The sequence below is a fragment of the Oxyura jamaicensis genome, chromosome 8, assembly GCF_011077185.1.
Source record: "Oxyura jamaicensis isolate SHBP4307 breed ruddy duck chromosome 8, BPBGC_Ojam_1.0, whole genome shotgun sequence".
NCBI lineage: Eukaryota > Metazoa > Chordata > Aves > Anseriformes > Anatidae > Oxyura > Oxyura jamaicensis.
The window spans coordinates 21189265-21211848 of NC_048900.1; the positions used below are offsets into that span (position 1 = coordinate 21189265).

The following is a 22584-nucleotide window of genomic DNA, read 5'->3' on the forward strand; positions in this document are numbered from 1 at the left end:
TTCTTTGTGCCCTGTTCCCCTTCCCACTTTTTGTATTTCTGCAGCCCTGCGTGGGGGGAAAAGTAAAGTGAGAAGTCACAGGGATGTCCCATCCTGCCTAGGCAGGATTGGGAGCACGCGTCTCGACATCGCTTTTTCTGAATGGTTATTTCAAGGCTTGACATACTTTATATCATTGGTGTTTTCCTGATACTCAGTTATTTATTTCTTCTTCATTTTGGGTTTTTCCTCAGACTTTTAATTCATTCCATTCTACTTAATCTCTTCCAATCTGCACTAATTGTTTGAGCGTTTCAGGTGTTTAAAAATGAATCCTGACTAATCACAGTGATTCGGGTATTGGGCTGTTTGTTCATCTCATTAAACCTCCCACATGAGGTTGGGATGCAATTGCTATCCCAGTTTTGTTTTGTTCGTGCTAGCTCATTTCATATTTTTTCCCAATTTTGGTATTTTGAAATTCTCATAAAGATTCCTAATGTGGGTCTTTTATCTAACTTTGGGATTCTCGTGTTAGACACAACATCAGGAGATGAAGAAAATAAAGATTGTAGAAGTCAGAATTTCTGGATAATTAGATGTAACTGAATCATTACTTGATTTGTTGTATGCAAACAAAGATTAAAAAATTATGTTTGGTGCTTTTAAAAGGGCCAGTTTCCTGAAGCTGGAAGTAATTATGAATCAAGCTATGTGGGAAAAGAATGTAAAGCAAGAATATGAATGGCTGGGCATTGTTTAGAGCAGTTTTATGCTGTTTGCCCCACTAAGTTCAGTTTCATAAGAAAGAAAGAAAAATGTTCCTGGAAAACCAGTTTTACCTACAGGATAAGTGAAAACAATGCTAGTGTGTTTATAGAAAAGGTAGAACAATGAATACAGGGGGTCTTGTTCTGTTTGGATAAAAAAGAAAAAAGCTTTCCTCAGCAGCAACAACAATTCAAGCAACAGATACCTAAGTGTATGTGCTTTGGAATTGTTATGTCTGGGCAACATTCTTTTAATTTTTAAAGAGTAGCTGAGGACTTTTTGGACAGCTAAGGATGACTAATAAATCTTCAAATGCTAGGGGAACTCTGTATCATTGGTGGAAAGTTGACATATTTTAAATACAAAAAAGGATGACTCTCTAAGCTTTTCAGCTCATTTTTTGAATCTGAGCACTATAATTTTGAATCTGAGCACTATAACAATGGCCAATATGGGTTTCCACCAGTAAATTGTAATGCATGTAGTTCAAACTAGCGTGCATTTTTGTGTTAGATGGGTTTGTTCTTCAGGTGAGCATCTGTGAAGGTGTTCGGCATGCATGAGTTTAGTTTCTTTCTTGATATATTCATCTTGGGACTGGGTTTGCACATATTCTTTTATAAGGCAGACTGGGAAGCCTACAAAGAAAAGGCTCAGTTCTCTTCTTCCTTCCATATCTATAAGGCAGAACACTTTTGTTTGTACTTTGTCAATACAGTAGCATTAACCTAACAGTGTAATTTGTTGGGGTGAATGTGATTACAGCTAGTAACTTTAAAAATTAGTTTACTGTTTGAGCAAGCATTTTTTGAGTTGTTGCCTTCCCAGAAGAGTAAACTTACTTTAGCAGCAAAACCTAGTTCAGGAACTACCTATAAGCACATAAATTACCGGCAGCCTTCGTGTTCCTTTATCATCTTGGGATAAGTGCACGCAAAAGGCCATGCTTCGTATTCTCCCTTCAGAAAACTCTTCTAACAGTCAGAGATTAGGCCAAGTAAAGAAATTACTTTTGGCCAGCTTCTGCCCTCGTGAACTATTTTAAAATTTACGGTTACTGAATATTCTCCTCCTCAGACCTTCCTGATCTCTGAATATGTTATGGAAATTGAATAAATGCACGTCACTGTGATGGATTGGGCTATCTAAGCATAGATCATTCCCAGAACCTCAGTTTAAGAGGTTAGAAATGCTGTGTTGAGGCAATTAAGGGAACATCTCATTCAAATTCTAATTGGCTACGCAGTTTATTGCAAGGACTAGATGTTCTGTGGTATCGTGGGTTTTGATATGGATCTATGCTAAAACATTGGCATTCATCGCTGTATTCTTGATACTGGTCTTAAGGAACAATGTGAAAACAGGTGTTTTGTTGCTGCCTGTCCTGAATCAAAGCAGTTGTGGGCTTATCATTAAACTGATGCAGGAGTTGCCTCTTTTGGAAACCGCTCAGGCATGTACGTGATCACCAGGCATCAGCTCTCCAGCATCTGACGGGCTTAACACAATCCCATCTTGCGGGCCAGCACTGTTCCACCCCTGAGGAACTCTCCTTCCCTTTTGTTTGCCCATGGAAATACTTTAAGGAATCCTCGTATGCCCTCCCTGAAGAATTGAATGTATTCCATCAAGGGAACATTACAGTGTTTATCGAGCCTGCCTCTGAAGCATGTCTCTTACTCAGAAAAGCACTTGTGCTGTGGTATCTAGACACAGTTTAGTTGTCAGCTCTTTATTTATCTTTTTGTGTAAGTGGCAGGGAGGAGGTTTTATGAATGGGGTGTATGGGAAGAGACAGCTTACTTTACTCAATCTGCCTCTGTATTTGTCTTCTGCATTGCTGTAATGTGACCAGATATGTCAAGGCCGTGCTGTGTTTATGTGCTAAAAATGCCAGAAATAAATGTTAAGAATATATATAGTGTGTGTATATGCGTGTGTATAAAATAATATATATATCAAGGCAAGGAAGAGTTTGGTGGAATGAACTCATACAGATTTCTTGCATGCTGGTAGAGGACAGCAAAGCTACCACATGTTTTTAACGGCTGTGATTATAATATGCTAGGTAAAATAATATTTAATTTATGCTGAAAGAACTAAGGAAGCTCTGTTGCTGTGCTTGAGAAGAAGTGCATAGTAGAAGAGAGGCAGGTATTGAGTGCCATACTGTGAAACTATGATCCTGAGCTTTTCACAAAGAGGATAGGCTCGAAGAACTCTAGGTGTGAGAGACTGATGAAACCCCATTAAATATAAGCTAAATATGCTTTATTTGTTCTGTTCCCAGTCTTACAGAAACTTTACTCTGTCTTGCTTAGTAAAAATCTCTTTGTTTTGCTGTTTAAAGTTCTTCAAGGTTTGGAGGACCTAGGACCAGAGTAAGTTCGGATCAGGTTGATCAACTTAGAATATGCTCTTCCTTTAGGAAGCATGATGTTGCTGCTAGCATCCTGGACAAATCAGCGCTGGAGAAGTACCCTGAAGGACCCTGACAAGGGCTGGTGGGAGAGCTGGTGCTGTGTGGTGCTCAAGGCACTGAACCAGACATGTTGAAGGCTACCTTGCAGCAGGAAGGTTACTCACAACTGTTTGATGTGCCACATCAGGGAGGGAGTCATGAGCTGTTGTTGCTGTAGGATCCTTTTAACGCTACGGATATTTGAGTTGAATTGTGAAGCTCAGATGAGATTTTCTCTAGTTGCTTTTGGGAAACCCAAAGCTTAACTTCTATGGCATGCTTTGTCCTCTCACGTTACACAGAAGCACGTGGGATTCTCTCTCAGCTCACGGCAGAAATGAGCTCAGACACAAACACTGCTGCTGACAGCCCCAGGTCTGTTCTCAGCAGGGAGAATCAGGACCACAAAGGGAGAGGCAGAAAACTGCCAGAATGTGTAGGGGCTCTTTCTTTCTTTCTTGTCTGCCACGTGATCTGTTCCAGCTGGTTGACGGAGGACAAACTGAAAAGCCAAGAAACAAAATGTTTATGATATGCATATTGAATGCGTTTGGATACTCCAATCCATACAGGATTCAAAGCTGTGTTTTATAATCACAGAACTCAGGCTTTTGTGAATTTGTGAAGTGTTGCTCGTTTGAGTTAACGAAGAGAGGAGAGGACCTGTTCCACTGGAAAGTGAAGCCTATTTCAGTGCCCAGCCTTGAAGATTGCCTTAACCTGTACACCAAACATCTTGGCCAAGCACTTGGGCATATACTTTTTTGGATACACTTTTTTGGAGAGCCCTGACCAGCCGCTTCCTCTGGGACTGATGCTCAGTGAAGGCAAGGGTGATACAAGAAGGGAGGTCAGATTAACGAGGCTGTGCGCAGTTCTTTCTGAGACAGACTTCGTCCTGTTCTCTGACTCACTGCAGTTACATGTGGCAGTTGGGGTGCTGGCTGGATTGCCTTTTCAGACAAGCAGCTGCTCTTTGAAGTTTTAAAAAAATAGTTTGACCAGAAGAGCATTCATTAGAATAGTGTACGGAGCACAGAGGAGAGGTTTCCATCTGGGAGGCTCTGCAGTTTCTTGTTGTTAACAGTACTGGCTATTCTTTATTATTTACCCTAAAGCAGGTTGGATTTTGTTATATGAGGGCACGCTGAGTGCCAGTATCTGCTTCTCCAGGTCAGTGTTACCTTCTGTATTTCTAGCAGGGTTTCTGGAGGAAACGTTTTCCCAGCAATTTGTAGCTTTCTTCTTCTGAAGACTTCAGCGTGGTACCTATTAGATTACTTGGTGTGAGTTCAGATCCGTGGCATCTGTCTTTAATATAGGTCAGTGAAGACAGCGTCTTTTGAATTCTTACTACAGAAAGAAGAGAGCAAAAAAAATTCAGGGCCTCCTGACTGTGTACAGCATTTTGTAACACTACCGCTAAACCACATTCCCCAATTGTGAGGTCGTCTGTTTGTGCCATCTAAAGTAATTTATTCACTGACCAACTTTTTTTCCTCTCCGTTTCAGTCCAGCCTGGGAGAGGAGGAAAAAAAACTTCTTTTTCTTTGGTTAAGAAGAATTGATTTGTTATTCCATCTCAGGCTGTCCAGATCATTCAGAGAAAAGTTTAGAGGGCAACCTTTGTCACTCTTAATCTGCAAAGTCACCTGAGAAAATGAAGAGGGGGAGAATATTGTGAACTGTTCTCACTAAAGATTTACTACCAAGAAGCTGAGAGAGAATCTTCCAAGTGGGATTTATTCCCCTGAGGCCTGATCTCTGCCAATTGCCTATAAAATAGAGGTGCTGCTCCAACATAAAGGACTAATATCCTGAACTTCCTTTGTGGGGAAACTACAAGTGGGCAGACCGAAGGTTCACCTGCCCCATGTCTTGTTGCAGAAAGTGCTCGGCACAAGTGTTCAGGGAGGTGGTAAAACATGAGTGTGAAGTGATCCTTGCTCCCATGTTGCTTTTTAGCAACCAGAGGTGGAGGTGCTGGCAGACCTGCTGGTGGCTTTGGATCCCAGCTCTGCTTTTGGCTGCACTAATGTGCTGACATAACGAAATCTGCTGATCAGATGCACGTTACGTGACAGTAGGGCTTCCTTTTGTCAGTGTCTTACTATCTTTAGGTTAATTTTGGTTGGTGTCCCTAATTCTGACAATATGGGAAGCAGTAAATAATGACTATTGGCATTTTCCAGACCATTCTGCTGTGCCAATGTACTTTTGAACCTGGCTGAGCACTGTAAGTTTCTCTGATGTCAAGTATTCTGTAGACTGCTTGTGTTCTTGAATGAAATGAACTACATTTTTCAGAAGTAAAATTTGGTGATTAAGCCTTAGTTTAACTGATTTTCTCACTTGGCAGTTAAAACTGCTAACCACTGAAATTTGACATTCAAATCTACTAAACTGTAGCATCCACAGACTTAAAACTGTGATTTCAGCTGTGATGCTTCAGGAATTTTTAGTTAATTGCTTTTTCAACTCTTGTCTTTGGGGAATATCTTTGTTTTCAGAGGTACTGACTCCTACTCTGGGCAGGGGATTCCTGGATTCTAATTGGGTTGAGTTATTAATTCCCATCCCTTTAGCACTCGTTGGTCTTTCCTGGCCTACACTGCTGGATTCATTACACTGCAAATAGAAAAACAGTGTTCCTGGTCCAAAGAAAGCATTGCCTGCTTGTAGATGTAACAGATGAGGGGCGGTGATGAAGACCGAGGGTTACAGCAGTAAAATTATGACATTTCAATTCATCATCTTACATTCCTTCATTTGGGCAAAAGTGGATGTGATATTTGAGCGTTTTATTTTCCATCAGACTTTTAATTGGCTCACTTTTTATGGCCATTGTGCAAGCCTTGACTTTCTAGAGTTATTTAAATAGAGGATTGTATCAGTTAACCTCCTAAGCTTTGCAAATTGCATGTTTTAATATTAGGAAGCATTATCGCTTCTGACTTTGGGGAGATGGAGGCTCTACTCTTCAAGCAGTTATTTCAGAAGCAAATTAATGTAGGAATCCCTTTGCCTGCTGTGAGAGTTTTCATGACTAAGGAGTCCTAACACGCTCCATCTCCAGATAAGAGACGAACCTCTGGTGTATCTTCTTTGACTCTTATCTGTAAGAACAGAACAATTATACTTGTTCATCCATCTTCTGAGGATGGAAAACCGTAATTTTGGATATGGAAAGTAGTCCAATAATATGCATCCAGGAATTATGTCAATTATCAGCAACTTACCTCATCCTTAATTTGAGTTTTTGTCCAACATTTAATAAATAATTGAAAAAACAGAACTCGTCTTTTGTTTTTAATTACATTTTCTATATTGTTTGTAAACAGCTGTCTTCTCTGCAAATCCAATTTCCATACTTCATGCTTTTTAATGTAATCTAACGATATTTCAGCTATTTTTCTACTGTCATGTTTCCTTAAAAACACAAACGATCTCAAATTAACTGTTTTCTGTACTCATTATCTCTATTTGAATATAGTTGTTTTCTTCTCTTTTACAATTTGTAAAACAAACAAAAAGGAGATCAGGAAATATCAGGGATTATTACTCAATTCTTTGAGGAGTGTGCAGCGTGAGGTCACATACAAAATGTGCCATGGACTTTTCTTGGATTTTTACCTCTATCCGTAGACTCCAGTTTTATAAACTCACCATTTAGTTTCTTTGTTTACTGGTTGAAAAAAATAAAAATAAATCCTTTCTAGCTTGACTATTTCTGTTTCTTTTGTCTACAACAACCCTAACTTTTTTTTTAGGAGTTGATAAAGGTTTATTAATTGTACAGGTCCAGGCTGGGTTGCTGGAAGCTCTGAACTTTGAGATGGTACAATGATACAGACCTTTCTGAAACACAAATCACTTACGGCTGTATTTCTTAAGGTGTTTATGTAATTAGCGCTGTTGAGGCTAATCTGAGATTGCTTCATTTGCCTAGTGATCTACTTCCAGGATGGGAATGTCTTTTTTTCCTAGTATGTCAAAGACCTGGAGTGGAATTCAGTAAGGAACTAGGATCCTCGAGCCTTTTAGAGGATGGAAACCTCATCAGTGTTTTTTTTTTTTTGTTTGTTTGTTTTTGCAAAGGTGGCATTTCACAAAGGGTGAACGACATTGCCAGTTCTGTTTGTGGTCTTTACCTTTCTGTGTCCCTCTGTCTAGTGGGTATTTCCCAAAGATAGCACTGACATTGCGTCTTGCTGTCATTTAGGGCTACGGAGGCGTGCCATGGGTTTTGGAGGAATGCCTTTAAAACTTTGTTTTCCTGAGCCAGTTTAATGTAACCTAATCTTCTTCAGCTGGTGTTCTCAAATAGTCCAAATAAATAAATAAATGTACGTGTTGATTATCTTTGCTGTTAAGAAATTAATTTCACGAGAAACCACAATTCTTGCTACAGAAACAGAACAGGACATTTTTTTTAGTGTGCATCATTTCTTTTTTAGAAAGAGGGATTTGAACCATCTCCCTTCCTATTCAGTCACACAATCTCCTTGAAGAACTTGCTTACATACTGAAGTAACATTTGAAAATATTTATATCTGTTTAGCTGGCTATAGTGTGATAGATGCATTTCCTGTCTCTTTCAGTGTAAGCATTCTGCTTTTCCTCTTCTATCTCCTCATTCCTTCTTTTTTTGTTTGTTTAGTTTTTCCTCAGCTGGGCTAGAAAAACAGCAAGTGTCACATGATCCATCCATGTAATCCTTTGAACCAAAGTTTGGAAACTTCTAAGGCAGCTACAGTCAGAGCTCCTTAAATTTGCCTCTGTTTCCCAAACCAAGCTGCACTCCTGCTGGATGTGGCAGGAGGAAGGTTCACCAGCTCACCTTCTTTCCATAATGTCTTGCTCTCGAGGAGATGCCACCTGTCAAGATAACATGGTGATTGTGGCTCTACTTGCAAAATGCAGTTGTGCAAACACTTTTTTTCTGTCCCCTGCTGTTACTGGTGCATGGGAATCGATGTATTAAGCCCGCTTCTTGTCATTCATGACCTCTCTTCCTCTGGCTCAGTGGCAATAATGGAAGGAGGGTGCAAGAGCTGCATCACCAGACCCACTAAAGGTGTCCTCCCTGGCCTTTAAGTGAACTGGGTAGTACTTGCTGGCAATCTAAACTGAAGGGAAGAATGAAATCTTTGCCAATTGCAGAGATGGCTGGTTTGTGGTTTTGTTTTGGGGATTTTCCACCTCAAATGGGATTTGCTGCTTCAGAAGCCTCAGATATTATGGAAAAAGCATATTGAGACCTGGAAGCTATCTATTTCTGAGACTGTAAACAATGTATAAAATAGCATTCAAAGATATGTAACTGATATTAATTAAAATCTAAACAATTGCATGCCCTAGCCACTCAGGCTATGTATCCATTAGTGTCTTGGGCTGGAGCAGTCCCGTACTTTTGAAGCAAGTCTCATATTTGCCTCTTACTGTGCATGCTGACTGTGTTCACAGGCTGGTTCTGAAATGTAGCTCTGAACAGATTTTGGGGGAAAGTAAACTGATAGCTTTATGCCAAGAGCCACCACATACCTATCAAATATTTAGTGTGGAGGGTCCACGAGTATAGTTTTGGCCAACATGGCGCTATGTACGTGATAGATGGATGTATCTGGCCCAGGGAACCTGGCTGGAAATTCTGTCTGAAGTAAAATGCCCTGAATCTTGTGTGGTGTAGATACGAGAGTCTCAGCATTAACTGCTTTGATCTAGTGATCTGCCCTTTTTATGCCAATTCACCTTCTTCTTTTACTTCCTAATAACCACTATGTTAACCACTATGTTCCTTTCATCTCATGTTCTCGTGATGCCTCCTATTCATTCTTCAGGTATCATGCTGTACACTTTGTAGAGCTGCTGTGAAGATATAAGACTCAAGTTATATCAGGCCAAAGAGAGAAACCTCAAGGTGAAAGGCTAGCACATTTCTGAATAACTCATTTTCCTTGTTTCAGAAATGTACCACTACATATGTTTTGTGTGCAAGTGTAACCAGTCCTCAGAGATGATCTCCAAATAAATGAACTTTTTCAGTTTTTACAGTTCACAATTTAAAATCCATGCAGAAGGCCAAGAGGCAAAATGTGTCTCCTAAACTACATTCTGAATATTCAATTATGTGAGCTTAGTTGCGCACTTCTTTTTTAGTGGTCCAAACACTGAGTTTTTAATACTTCCTATTTAAAATGAACTTAAATTCCACTCCCATGAGGATGACATGCTGTCCCTGGTCAAGGCATGATGAAGGAATTAACCATGGTGACACTTTCATGTTTGAGATTAAAAGATGACACGCATCTGCCAAATTCATGCAGAAGGAAAAATCTTGTTTCTTTTTCTAATCCTCTGAAAGCAGCTGGATTTTTAACTTATCCAAATTGTGAAATTTTGTTAAGATTGATGGCTACATAACAGTGTAGAGAAGCACAGAAAATCTTAAGGAGGAATTCAGGATGTGTACTGGTCTCATAGGAGAAAAGTTAGAAGAAAAAAAGCAAGAGTGCAGTTTCTTTTTACTGGAAATCAGCCAGTTGCTTTCCTTTAACTTCATCCTCATGCAGGCACTTGTTTAAAACTCGCAGATGTTTACAGTTACTGACTATGAATTGTTTCCTTCATTCATTCTTGAGCAATGTAGAATCTCACTGTTTTACTTTCCCCTGCACAAAGTCTGAGCAAAATGTAAGGGTCCGCGGTGTCATCTGACTACGTCCTGTCTGCCATCTCTGCTAGCTCTTTAACCACCTTCACCCAACTGATGTTCTTGCTATAACGAGCAGTGTGAGAATCAGGAGCTGGAACTAATGTGCTTGGACTTGGAAGATGTAGAGAAGATTTCCACCTTGGTTCTGTAACTGTCACGGTAGCCCTGGCTGGCTTACCCCAATAATTCCCGTGTCATCAGCATCTCCTTCGATTCCAGGCACAGTAGTGGCTAGCGAGGCGAGGCTGTTCGCTAGTAAAGCACTAAGAAGGTAACGTTGGTTTGGTGCATAGTTCTTGACCCATTTCTTGCAAGCAGAAATCAGGATTATAAAACAAGAATCGAGCCTAAGCTCTTGAATGCTGTGCACCCTGTTTTGCTAATTTGTGAGGCTTCTTTTGCAGCCTCATTCTTTTAGTAATACTGTTTCTTCTGTTGGGAAATATGAAAGGTAATCACAAAGCTAGCAATAGATGCAGCAGTGTAATAGGTACATCATCATCAAATATGAAAGAGGTGCTTATTCATACATTTTAGATCTGAATACTAGTTTTGTTACAGAACTATGTACCTACTAACAGTAGTGTGTTTTTTTTGATGTGTAGTTCTCTACCTCACCTCCAGCATCAGCCTTGCGGTACAGGACACTTCATGCAAGATGTTTTGCAGGCTAATTTATGGAAGAGCAATCTCTGTGAGATCAATGTATCTTGCAGGGGAAAAAAACAACACACACCACAAAACAAGTTTATACACCTAAACTGGTGTCAGCTTGGATGGCTTCATGAGATAGGAGAATGGTAGAGAGCAAGCCAGTATGCAGCCTTACTCTAAACATTTAGCTTTGAGTTGTATGCTAATATAGGGTTATCCTTACAAGCATATTGGCAATGACAGCGTGGCCTCAATGTATAATGTGAAGAAATCAGACAAAATGTGTCCCTACATGGATTTAAAAATGCAGAGTGCCCACTTCTAGTTTTCTGTAGCCTGCTGTCTTAATAAGTGGCTAGAAGAAATGAGATGAACAAACGTTGAGTGATATGAGATGGCAGCTACAATTGGCTTACGAGAATTGTTCTGCCTCTGGCAGTCTGGCTCATGAACTTCATCACATCCAAGAAATGTCAGCAGCTCTGCCCCTCGGGCTCCAGCAGCTCCGAGTATCTTTGTGGGTTTTGTAACTGACAGCTCCGGCATCAGTATGCTGCGCTGACCGGCCCTGCTGTGTGAAGCAAATGCACGGGGTTGTCAGCCCGCTGTTCTTCTGCAGAAACGCCATGATGGGCATCTGAGTGACATTTTAATTTGATAATGAAAGTGCTATTAAATCAGAAAAGAGAAAAACGCCTGTGCTTGTGGCACAAGATATTCTGTGTGACCACTGAGGTCATTTGAGCAAAGCCTGCCATTCAAGTGGTTATACAAGTTTGCCAGCAATGACTCACTACCGTGGTGGCTACAGATAAATTCCAGTTGCTTTGTGCTTGTTTTTGAAGATTTTGGTATTAGGGAGCTCTATATTTTTTGCTAAGCCAGAAAAATCCAGTAACACTTATATTTGCTTGATAGAGATTAAAATTTCCTCCACTTCTTCATACCTGAGATGCTGGCATGCTGCAGCAAGCAGTGATCTATACACCATGCTGTCCCTTTGGACCGTGTTAGAAGGGAATATATTTTAGCACCATTAAAACGTTCTGTTTTGTCAACAACAGACCTTTCCTTCCTGTGCCTATTTATAAAGAGATCTTGACTAAAGTCCGAACAGAAATCATTCAGTGCAAGTTCAAGATGAGGAATTGTGATAGTAAAAGATTAAATGTTTTCACCAAAATTATGTGGGAAATCTGTGGCAGAATCAGAGTTGTGCCTATGTTACCTTTTTTCATGTAGTTTTTATCTACAAAGGTCTTTATAAATGAAATACTTAGGGTAACTTTTTATTTTGTCTAGCTTATGTCCTTTTTTCAGCAGTTGAAGACTTAAGAATATTGCTGCTGAATAAAACTATATTCTTCAAGAACCACAGATATAGGAAATTTTGTAGTATATGTGCTTAATAGTAAAACCTTGCATCTCTTGATCATCCAGTTGGAGCTGGCTATGGTCTCTTGGGAAGTGGTTCCAGTACCAGTACAAGGAGAGTTACTGCCAGTTCAGCACAGAACTGCTGACATTCACATATAGAATATCCCTGGTTGGGGTTCTGTTTGTACCACTGCTCACAGTCCCTCCAGGATCCTGTTTTTAGTTCCAGGGTTCAGCTTTGTATCACTCACGTGAAACGCGCTGACTCCATGCTGTTACCTCCAGCAGCAGTTTGCAACCCAACTGATGTTGGTGATGTGTAGAAAAGAAAATCCTGTTGTGATATTAGGCTCTTCAAAATGATTTTTGTGGATCTATTTTGTGAATCTGTACTGTTGTCTTCATTTGACTGTTGTTATTAACCTGTAGGAAAACAAACAAACAAAACAAAACAAAACAAAAAACAACAACAACAAAAAAAAACACCTTTGTTACATGCCTACTGCCATCGAAATAGTGCTGCATATACAGAATTGTTGATCTGCTCTCAGTAGCAGTTAATACTTGCAACCTCCGCTGATTATTGAAGATGTAACTGTAAACTCATTTTTCTGGTAGGAGTATTAATCATTCTCATACTGTGACTGACATTAAGATATATAATGTTATCTCAAAAGCCCGAGCGAGTTAACCTTTTCTGTGAAATGGTGAATATAAAAATTCTACAGGTGGTAAATGGGAACACGAGCAGAATTAAACGGTACTTTTCCAGGTCACTCAGTAGGTCTATGGTAAAAAATATATACTTGACTTAAGTATCTTTCCTTGAGTTGCTAAATGCTAAACAGATGTTGCTTCTGTAGTAAAGCGAAGTGGAAGAAAAATATATATCTGAATTTGGCCCTGGAATCGCTAGCCAAACACAATTATTAGACACATCTCAACAGAACAGCAGCAATGTTGTCTGTCCCAAATGCTGAATGCATCCCTTGATGATAGCCTGTCAGAACTGCTCTGCAATTTGTTTCAAATGTTTGAAAGGTATCTTACAAATAATACTTCTCTATAATTTTAACATTGATCGTACTCTAGAAAAATAGCCAAAGCAAACTGCTGGTTATACTTTCTCCCTATTGAAAAGCTGAAGTCTAAAAAGGTGTCTTAATACGTTTCTTCCACAAGCTTTACCTTCCTAGGTATGAAAATGTTTCAAAAGATAGTGGTTTACTGGTATTTCACCTATCTTTAACTCTCTCCTTTGTTTGTTCTCCTGTGGTGCTATATTGCAACAAATGAATACCCTTCTGCGTTGGCTATTATTCCTCATAGCTGTTACTAAGAAAAGTTGTAAAAAAAAAAAGGACTTGGATGATTGCAAAAGCCATTTCATAGCAGGAGAGTCCTCACTCTGTCCTTATTTTTTACAGGCCTCCAGAACTGGCATCAAGGTATGCAAATTTCTCTGAGGGAGTGTGCAAGCCTGGTTATGCATCAGCACTCATGACTCTCATCTTCCCAAAGTAAGTAATTACCTTTTTTTTCCAAGTAAATTCATCATGGTTCACAGGCTAGTTATCTTCATTTAAAGGTTTCAGCTGTCTGAGAATCTGGTAACAATATGATGGATTATTTCTATAGATAACCTAATTACTGCAAAAATACTCGTCTCGTTTTCGTTTTAAATTTGACTTCAAGAAGAGGGTTTCTTTCCCTGCTAAAACCCAAAATGCTATTTTTCTCCCTCAGTTGCTACTTACAGACTACTGTTAGTCACCTCACAAGCAGCTGTGTTAAACTAATGTCATGTAAAGAGGGAGTACCTTTTCTCTAGTCTAAGTGTTTGTTTTCTTGTTCATGAATTGAAAAATTACAGTTCTACAGACATCATCTTGCTGGAGTTTTGTGTTCAGTTGCTTCTCCTATATCTTACTAAGGTCTGAAGGTTTTTTTTAGGATGTTCTTCAATTCTTTATTAGCATTCAATGTCAGAAATACCATTAGTTTACATAGGAATGGTGTAAGGATGGCTGACCTGTAGTTCTGCAAAGAATTCTCTTCTGAAACTTCTCTCATACTCAGAGAACTATACAAAGCTGGTATTGCCAAGCAAGGTGTCATAATTTAATATATTTAGAACTCTTAAATGTAAATCATCTTGCCTGCGTAATTTCTTTTATTTTAGCTTTTGTTTTCAGTTGCTTATGTCATTAATATAAAACATGCTCTCTCAGGGTGACATTTTTCAGGCTTGGTCTTTGCCATAAAATGTTGGGGTTTTTGTTTTGTTTTTGTTTTGTTTTATTTGGATAAAGTTGGTTTGGCTGTTTTCAAGCATGAATAAAATGAATAAATGTTTTCCCATTCTAAAGGTTCCTGACTTTTTAGTGCAATTTAAAATGTAAATAGGCAAAATATGATGGAAATAGTTGAGATAGAATAAATATTTTTCAGAGGATGTAACTCTTCTTGGTAAGTACTTCTTTAATGGTGAAAATGTGACTTCTGACTATACCAAGCATGAGTATGCGCTAGACGGATTAAAGAGCAATGCCCTAGAAATTTCAAAATGTGGTTGTTGGGGAGTTACTTCCACAAGGTTATTTCCTCAGTCAATCGGTTCTCATTCTCACAGTGCTTAATGTCGCCATCAATAATCCAAGCTGGAAAAAATCCTAGGTTAAGTGTGCAGATGATACGTTTATTGGGGAGTACTCAATTCATGATCGGGTACTTCTAGAGAACAATCTGGATTACTTGATTTTTTTAAGTGGCCACAGTCCAATGAAATATATTTTAAGACATCCAAATATGAAACAAGACATCTGGGAGGAACAAATGCAGATTATACCTTTAAGATAGAAAAGCTGTCTTGGAAGCAGACAGAAAAAGCTTCATGTAGTCTCAGCAAAGTATCATAGTTGAAATGCTGTTTCGGGATTACATGGACATGCGTAAGATGAGAAATTTTGCTCGTCTTTTGCACTCATTAACCAAAAACAAACAAACAAAAAGACCCACACAACCCAAATCTTCCTGAGCACTGTGTCCAGTTTCAGTGGTGAAAGTCTGAGATGGGAGGGGAAAGAAGAGGCTGAAGGAAAGCCACAAAAACAAACAAGGACTGGCTTAAACAGTAAAGTAAACAAGGCTCCTTAGAAATAAGTCATGTTTCTGCAGCAGGAGACATATCCAAATGAGGAGAATAGGAAAGAGCATTAACTTTGGCAAGTTAAATATACACCATAGTAAGGTAGGCCAGAAAAATGTTGAGGAACAACTTTAGAAAGGCATGAAAAATAATAAAACTTTTTGTCTAACTGTCAAAAGCAGAAAGCCTGCCAGAGATCCTGATGGGCTGATAGATGATCGTAATATTACATGCGTGCTAATGGAACGTAAAGCCGTAGCTGAGAAGTTATTTGCATTGCTATTCACTGCAGAGTGGTTCCCATGTGGAGACCTCCTTTGTGGGGAGCTAACTGGGGGAAGCTGTCAGAAGGGTGACATTTTGGAGCAAATCAGCACAGTGAATTGCTAGGAAAAGTTCTTACTTTGTGAAGAACTCAGCGATGAAGTTGCTGAGTTACACACGGTTGTGTGTAATCATTGCTTAAATTGGCCTTAGAGGGAAGAATGAAAAGCAGTAAACGTGTCAGGCTTTTAAAGAGGGGCTCACGGAGTGTTTGGGAAACTGGAAACTATTAGAGAGCCTGGTTTCTAAATTAGGCACCTTGGTAGAAACTATATATATATAAAAAAAAAGAATAGAGTTGGTGTTAACAAGGATAAGGGCGATAACAGAGAGGAGTCAAGTTGTCTTCTGTAGCAGGAGGTCTGGGCTGGTAAATATGCTCATGTTGTGTGAATGACTGGATGAGCATTTGGTGAAGGTGATTTAACTAATGCAGTGTGTCTGGATTTCTTTTTTAAAAAAACAAAACACCTCTTGGGGTTTCCAAGACTGTTAGGAAATTAAACTGGTGTAATCCTGTAGTGATTAGGTAGTGACTTAGTAAAGATGGGAATGGTATGAAAAAAAAAAAAAGAGAGAGAAGATTGGACAATATAGCAATGTCACTCGCAGAGTCCTCTGCAGAACATGTGCTGGGATCTGTGCTGTTCCGAGAGCTCATAAAATATCTGGAACAGGGGATGAGTAATAAACACTGACACATTTTTCCAGGTTGCAAGACCAAAAGCTGACTCTGAGAATGTCAGAGGGGCCTGACAGCACAAAGCGATGGGATCACAGGATAGCAGGCCAGGTTCAGTGCTGCTAGGTGGCAGGCAGTGTTTATTGAGAAGATTGATCTGACAACATGTACCTAATGATGTACTCAGTCTGCCTTGCAAATTGGGAAAGAGAAATTGGAATTACTGTGGATGGTTCTGTGACTTATTGATCAGTGGTGGTTAAAAGAGGGAACATATCAAAAGAGAAATGCAGAAAAAAATAGAATGTTATCCCACCATGTCTCGTGCCTTGCACCTACCTCTGTGTTCAATAAAGGATGTGATTCTCTTCAACTAACTTTGAAACAGATCTAGAAGAATTAAATATATATGGTGGTAATAAATAAACAAGAACACAGAGCTATTTCCATGCTCAGAAAGAGTGAACAGACTTAGACTTTGCACTTTGAGGTAGAGAAATCAGAGGGCAGAAGGGATTGATAACTGTGTGTGTAAAGCAGTGGAAATGAAAATTTAGTGTACCAGGTTTAAAATAAATGAAGGGAAATGCTATTTCATGCTATTTCCAGTTAATTTCTTTTTTTCCTGAGGATGAGTTTCATAGATGACAAAAGATTAAAAAAACAACAACAAGCAAACAAAAAAAACACTGACAGTCAAGTTCTATTAACTTGGTTTTTGGTGTTTCTGTTTTTTGTTATTATTATTATTATTTTTATTAGTGTGACTTAAAGGCAGACTGGCATAGCTTCATAGAAACAAGATGCAGCCTGAGTCGGGACATCAATTGCCCACCAAGAGGAGTGGATGCACGATCTCAGCGTTGCATCTCCGTTAGGAGCTGGCCAGCTGGGCTGCCTCTGGTGCTCACTGCAACCGGAGGAGCTCTGCTGCGAGACCTCGGTTATCTCATTTTTCACTTTCCAGAACAATCTGATTCTGCCTCTTAGAAGCCAGCTAACAGTAGACAATGACTCAGAGTGCCTGAAGTAAGGTTACTGGTTTCTCAAAGAAACAAAGAAAATAGCAAGCGTCTTTGGTAGAATCATATCAGTAGGGCTTTGTTTAGTGAATTTGACTATTTTTAGCAGATCTGAGGTCACCTACGAGTCTGGAGTTAATGCTGTGACCTCTGTGTGGAAGGCACTAACTTGTGTTTGTGTTAGCACGCAAGTCTCCCGCCTGTCTGGCCTTGCTGTGGAAGCGATGCTGCCTGTGTACAGTTCTTTCTTTTTCTATGCCATGTTCTTTATTGAATGAGAAAAAAGACCTCTGCCCACGGTTTGTGGCTGCCGTGCCAGCCTGGGACAGTTCAGCTACTGACAGTTTTCCAACCACAGACTCTTGTAAGCTGGCAGCTAACACCAGAAATTCGAGGAGTTGGTAAATACAGAGGGCATGCAGCCTGCAGACTTGTGAATCTGTGTTTGGTGAGAGAATATGGGGAAGAAGTATTAAAGAGTGGGTGTCTGAAAGGATTTCAGATTATGGGGGAAAAGAAAGTCTGATATATAAAGAAATTATAGGTGTTGTGACCAAAATAGTGAATTTATGTAAGACTATTTCTTAGTGCCAAGAATATGGTTATAAACAGTTCTTTCTAGTGACTTGGTGCTAAAAAAAATAATCTTATATACATGAATTATAAACTCCTTTCAGTCAGTTCGTAAACAAAATGAGTTTCACTTATTTGGTTATTTTGCTGTAAGCTTTCTACTGATTAGCAATTGACAGTTCACATTCACCAAATTCACATTTTTCCTTTTTAGAGTTCATTTTAAATACAGCAGCCCACTCTCCGCTCTGAGGAAAACCAGCTCTCACATAATCTCTTCTGGCTTTATATTTTCATGCTGAATTGTTTCTTTGTACATGAAGTTCAGAATGTTTTAAACTTTCATAGCAGTGGGGAATGTGTGATGTGGGTATACTTCAGATGAAGACGTTTCAGTGACTTTCTCCCATCATCTGTCATGTGTCTTTATTTTTCTGATGCTTAGGTCCCCCTTAATGTTACAGGTCTTGACTTCTGTGCTTTCCTCCACTTACACAGGCCAGGTGTGTACAGCCAGCTCCAGAGTGCCTTTCTTCATCACGTACAGATACTCCTGTACCTTTGGTATCGGAGCTCAGTAAAATTTTCTTTGCCATCGCTGTCCTGCAGATGCAGTTTATGAAGCTTTTATTCTTAAGAACATGTTTTGTTTTGTTTTGTTTTTCTAATGAGCATAATTCTGATAAGGCTTGGAGTTTCAGGTGGAACTGGAGCTTTAGCAAGGACTTTAGTGTGGATTGGGATGATATCAAAATGTGATCCCCTCATTCCAAACACTTCCCCCTTCATTTCCATATCTCCTTCTTGGAACCTGTGCTTCTTCTAATAAGCACACAGGAACACCTTTCCAATCTACGCTTTCCTGCTTTGTTACTTAGATATTCAGGAAAAAAAAAAATGAAAAGAGAATTACCATCCCTTTGTTTAGAGCTGACTTGGGTCGTGCGTGCCCGTCTCAGTGCCTCGTGAAGTACTGCCATACGCAGCATGGCCCTGTGCCCAAGTAACAGGGCAGGAGCTCCGCACTCAGAAGCTGCCAGGAAGGTGACTGCTGTTTCCTTTTTGATTAACTATTTAAGAAGAGCAGAGGAAGCCGAAGGATGGCAGCTTCATGTGGTTCTGGAGAGCTCATTGAAGAACCAGGCTGGGTAATTAGTTTACCACTGAGAATAGATACGGGAATTTTAAAGTGTTCCCTGACTGCAGCATGACCTGCCTTACGCATAGTTTGTGATCTTTTTGGGTGCAGTGGGTAGCAGTACCCTTTTATATATATATACATATAAAATATATATTTATATATATGTGTGTATTTATAATTTTTTTTCAATGTATAGGGGCAGGGGCATGTTGATGGGGGTATATTTTCTCCTGGTAAGTGCTGAACGCCCTAAGCTTTCCTCGGTTCCATAGTGAACTCCACTCTCAGGAAGGAGCACAGGACTCCAGGATGGGAGGGATGGGAGGCGGCAGCGGTGCCCAGGGGCGCTGAGCAGTTGGCATTTCACACCTCTCCAGCCCGTGCACTGTTCCCTGCCTCCCGACCTGGGAGCCAGAGCACGCCACGTGCCTGCCTTCGCCTCCTCACTCTGTGTTTTGTAAAAACCCCGGCTAAACAAGCGTGCGAGCCAAAGCATGCAGGCGGCGTGGTGCTCATCAAAGCGTTGCGGCGGCACCTCACCTCCCCACCCAGGTCTTGGTGGCTTTTCCCGTAACACATCCTTGTCTGCCACACCACCCTCATTGGCGGCAAGTGTAGCCTGCTGCACTGCTTTACCTTGCTCCTTGTGATGAAATACTGCCTTTTTTCCCTGTACATTTTGATTCTCTCACTTTTTCATCTCTGTATTTTGTGCGTTGCGTATTATATCCAGTTTGAAAACACAGAGGGTACTTTTTAAAAACATATATTAATGTAGATTTTGAGTGACAGAATTGTGTCAGAGGATACACCAGGTCCTAATGTATGTTCCTTTGCTAATTCCTGTGTTTGTTTTATTGCCAAGCACTCATTTGAGAGGCTCAAATCTCTCCTGCTTCTGCCTAAAGGTGAAAAGTATGTTATCTCACCAAATATTCCGTCTCAGCTGACTGTGCTTTAGTGAATGTGCAGCACAGTCTTTTAGAAGAGGTTTGCTTTTAATGTTCAAGCTAGGATTGTTGTCTGAGCTGTTGTTGCTATTTATAACCATGGCAATGGGATTGTCCTTCACAATGCTCCGACTGCTTCAGTCGGTTCCACCTGCACAGGCTTCAGGAAGAAGCAGGTATTAAGTGGCAGCATCTGATAATTGATGTTCAGGGTGTTGAGAACTGGTACAGGTGATAAGCAGAGCAGACTTTAAAGAGTGTGGTCAGATAACTCATTTCTCTTTGATAGTTTTATTTGATTCCTTGCATTCATTGTTGTTGTAGAGAGCAATGATTGTAATGCCGGAGATGAGCAGATGAGGCTGTGCAAACAGAACTTCAGCGCTAGCGCCTTAATTCATTGCCCTGAGATCCAGGTGTTGTTCTGCATACTCTTTCTGTCTTGGCTTTGTTAGCTTAAGGAGTTCATGCTGTCTGTGCCTTGTGCTGCTCCCCTACCTGAGCTAGCATAAACACCTGCAGACAGTGCAATAAACTGGATAAGTAAAATAATCCTCATGTCCGAACGTTAGTTTTCCCTCCCCCATCCATCGACTCCTTTTGCGCAAGATTATTCTTAATCCAGATGAGTTCACTGATCCAGTTTATGGAATTACCAAATCCCTGTACCAGCCCAGCCAAGGGTGCAGCATGGGTACGCCGAGCTGAGATGATGGGCCTGCAAAAACCCCTTCAGCCACCTGGGCAGGAAGTAGGTGTCTGGTTTCACCCTCGGTTCGTGCAGGTTGTTCGCGTTAATCCCATGTTGACTGTTTTCATTTTCAAAAAATGTGCAGAGTGCATGCAATTCCTATGTGCTCATCATGACAGTAGGATCCATGCAAGATCTATTTTTGGAGCTGAAATCTTTCATGCTTAACCTCTCTCAGGATTAATAATAACGATAAATGTGTGCGAGTCCATGTGATGTGCAGGCTTTGTGCCCAATAAGTTTGTCTTCAGGATCCTTTCCGTGACTTCTGAATTAAGTGAGATTGTGAGGTGAATGGTCCGATATGGGCACGTGGACCTTGGGGTGCATGTGCCTTTTTGCCTTCGGAAAAGGTGCAGGAGCATCTTTGTTCTCACCTCAGTATGAGTACACACTGCACCATATGCCAGAGTGGGAACAGGATTTTTTTTTCCTTTTTTTCCTCCTGGCCCCTCCACCCCCCCAATACTATAGTTATTTTGAAATTCTGAACTTTAACCAAAACAAACAACTGGGCCTGAGGGGGTGATTACGGTTTTGCAAATGTACAAATAAATAGCTGTATTTGTGTGAACATGCATGATTGTAATAGAAGCAAGCAATGTAACGCGTGCCCCCAAATGAGCATATTTTATTGTGCATGTGTTTGGGCTCTGTTGCTGTGGCCCATCTGCTCAAAAGCTATACTAATAAGAATATTTAACTTTCAGGAAGAATCTTGCAGCAAAGATTGTTTGAGGATCTGGGTGCCTTTGAGTCTTTTTCAATGCTTGCTTCACTTCTCAATGATCGACATAGTGCTTTTATTTCAGAGAGATTTTATGTAAAAGATACTAACAGTAGATAATTAAAATGCAAATATCAGCATGAAAGTTGAATTCTGTATGTAGTATTGCCATGTTGTGGTGATGTTATTTTTTTGTTTGTTTTTTATATATGCATGTCTTGCCTTCTTTTTTTTTACTCATAAATCCCTTTAGGAAAGCTTTTTGAGTGTTTCTCATTTCATTAAAATTCTGACATCTACTTTCTGAAGGTTCATCATAATTGGTCCACCCCATCATCTTCCCTGAGCCTCAGGAAGTTTCCTGGTGTCTTTGAGGCTCTGCACGTCACCAGTGGTTTCTCCTTGATGTAAAAATTGTGCAGCTTCCCTCAGAGTTTTTCCTGAATTGTGTTGCAGAGTGGATAATTGTTTGTTCTCCCTACTGGTGGTTTTAATCAAGTTCCCTATTTGGGGATGGATTTCAAATCATTTATTTTCTTCTTCTACCTTTCTCTCCTCCCTTTTTGCTGTCACACTTTGTTCAATTATTGAAATGTTTCAGGAGCATCAGGGCATGCAAATGCTGTCACCCAGCCAATGTACACTGGCTAAGAGTACGGATGAAAAGCAAGCCTAATTTATGCAAGATTATTAGGCTAAATTAGAAGGAGTCTGGGGAGCCCTCCAACTCTACATTAGGCAAATGAAGGTGAAAACTAGAAAGATTAAAAATAAAAATAAAAAAATCTCTTTTGACTGTAGTGATGTGAAAAGTCACTTGAGGATGATGTTCAGATAACATTGTAGAAGCTCCACAGCAGTGTAAGTACTTTAGGTAATTACTTTCTTGGTAATGTAACTTTTTCCTATAATTTTAAGGTAACTATGCAGCAAAACCAAAAACCAGTTAGTAACACTAACTGGTGTAGTAATGTCAGGCAGCAGGGTGGCTTGGTGGGTTCCTGTGGTTTCACGAGGGTTCTTGCTCACTGCTTCAAGCCAACCCAAATCACTTTCAGTGCTGGAAAGCAAGGCAGATGTGTTGCCACATACTGACGTGAAGCTGACTGCAATGAGATGCTGTATTTTACTCAGTATGTTTGTTTTTTGTTTGTTGTTTTTGTTTGTTTGTTTGTTTTTTGTTTGTTTTTTTTTAAAAAAAGCTTCTTTTTTGCTAAATATCTGAAGATTTATGCATTCAGAAAAAAGTGCTTTTCTTTTTGTGTGATTTGCCATCGCTTTAACAACCATCATGGTTGTTTTTTCTCTC

At 40.0% G+C, this 22584-nt stretch overlaps 1 protein-coding gene across 5 annotated transcripts in view; it reads left to right on the top strand.

The window, feature by feature from the left end:
• Positions 1–22584, top strand: part of ST3GAL3 (ST3 beta-galactoside alpha-2,3-sialyltransferase 3) — a 170386-nt gene that overhangs the window by 51958 nt on the left and 95844 nt on the right. For all 5 annotated transcript variants that reach the window (XM_035333846.1, XM_035333844.1, XM_035333845.1 and 2 more), the window contains one exon: positions 13385–13477. In XM_035333846.1, coding sequence (XP_035189737.1) covers positions 13385–13477 — 93 coding nt within the window. The remainder of the gene's footprint in view (positions 1–13384; positions 13478–22584) is intronic.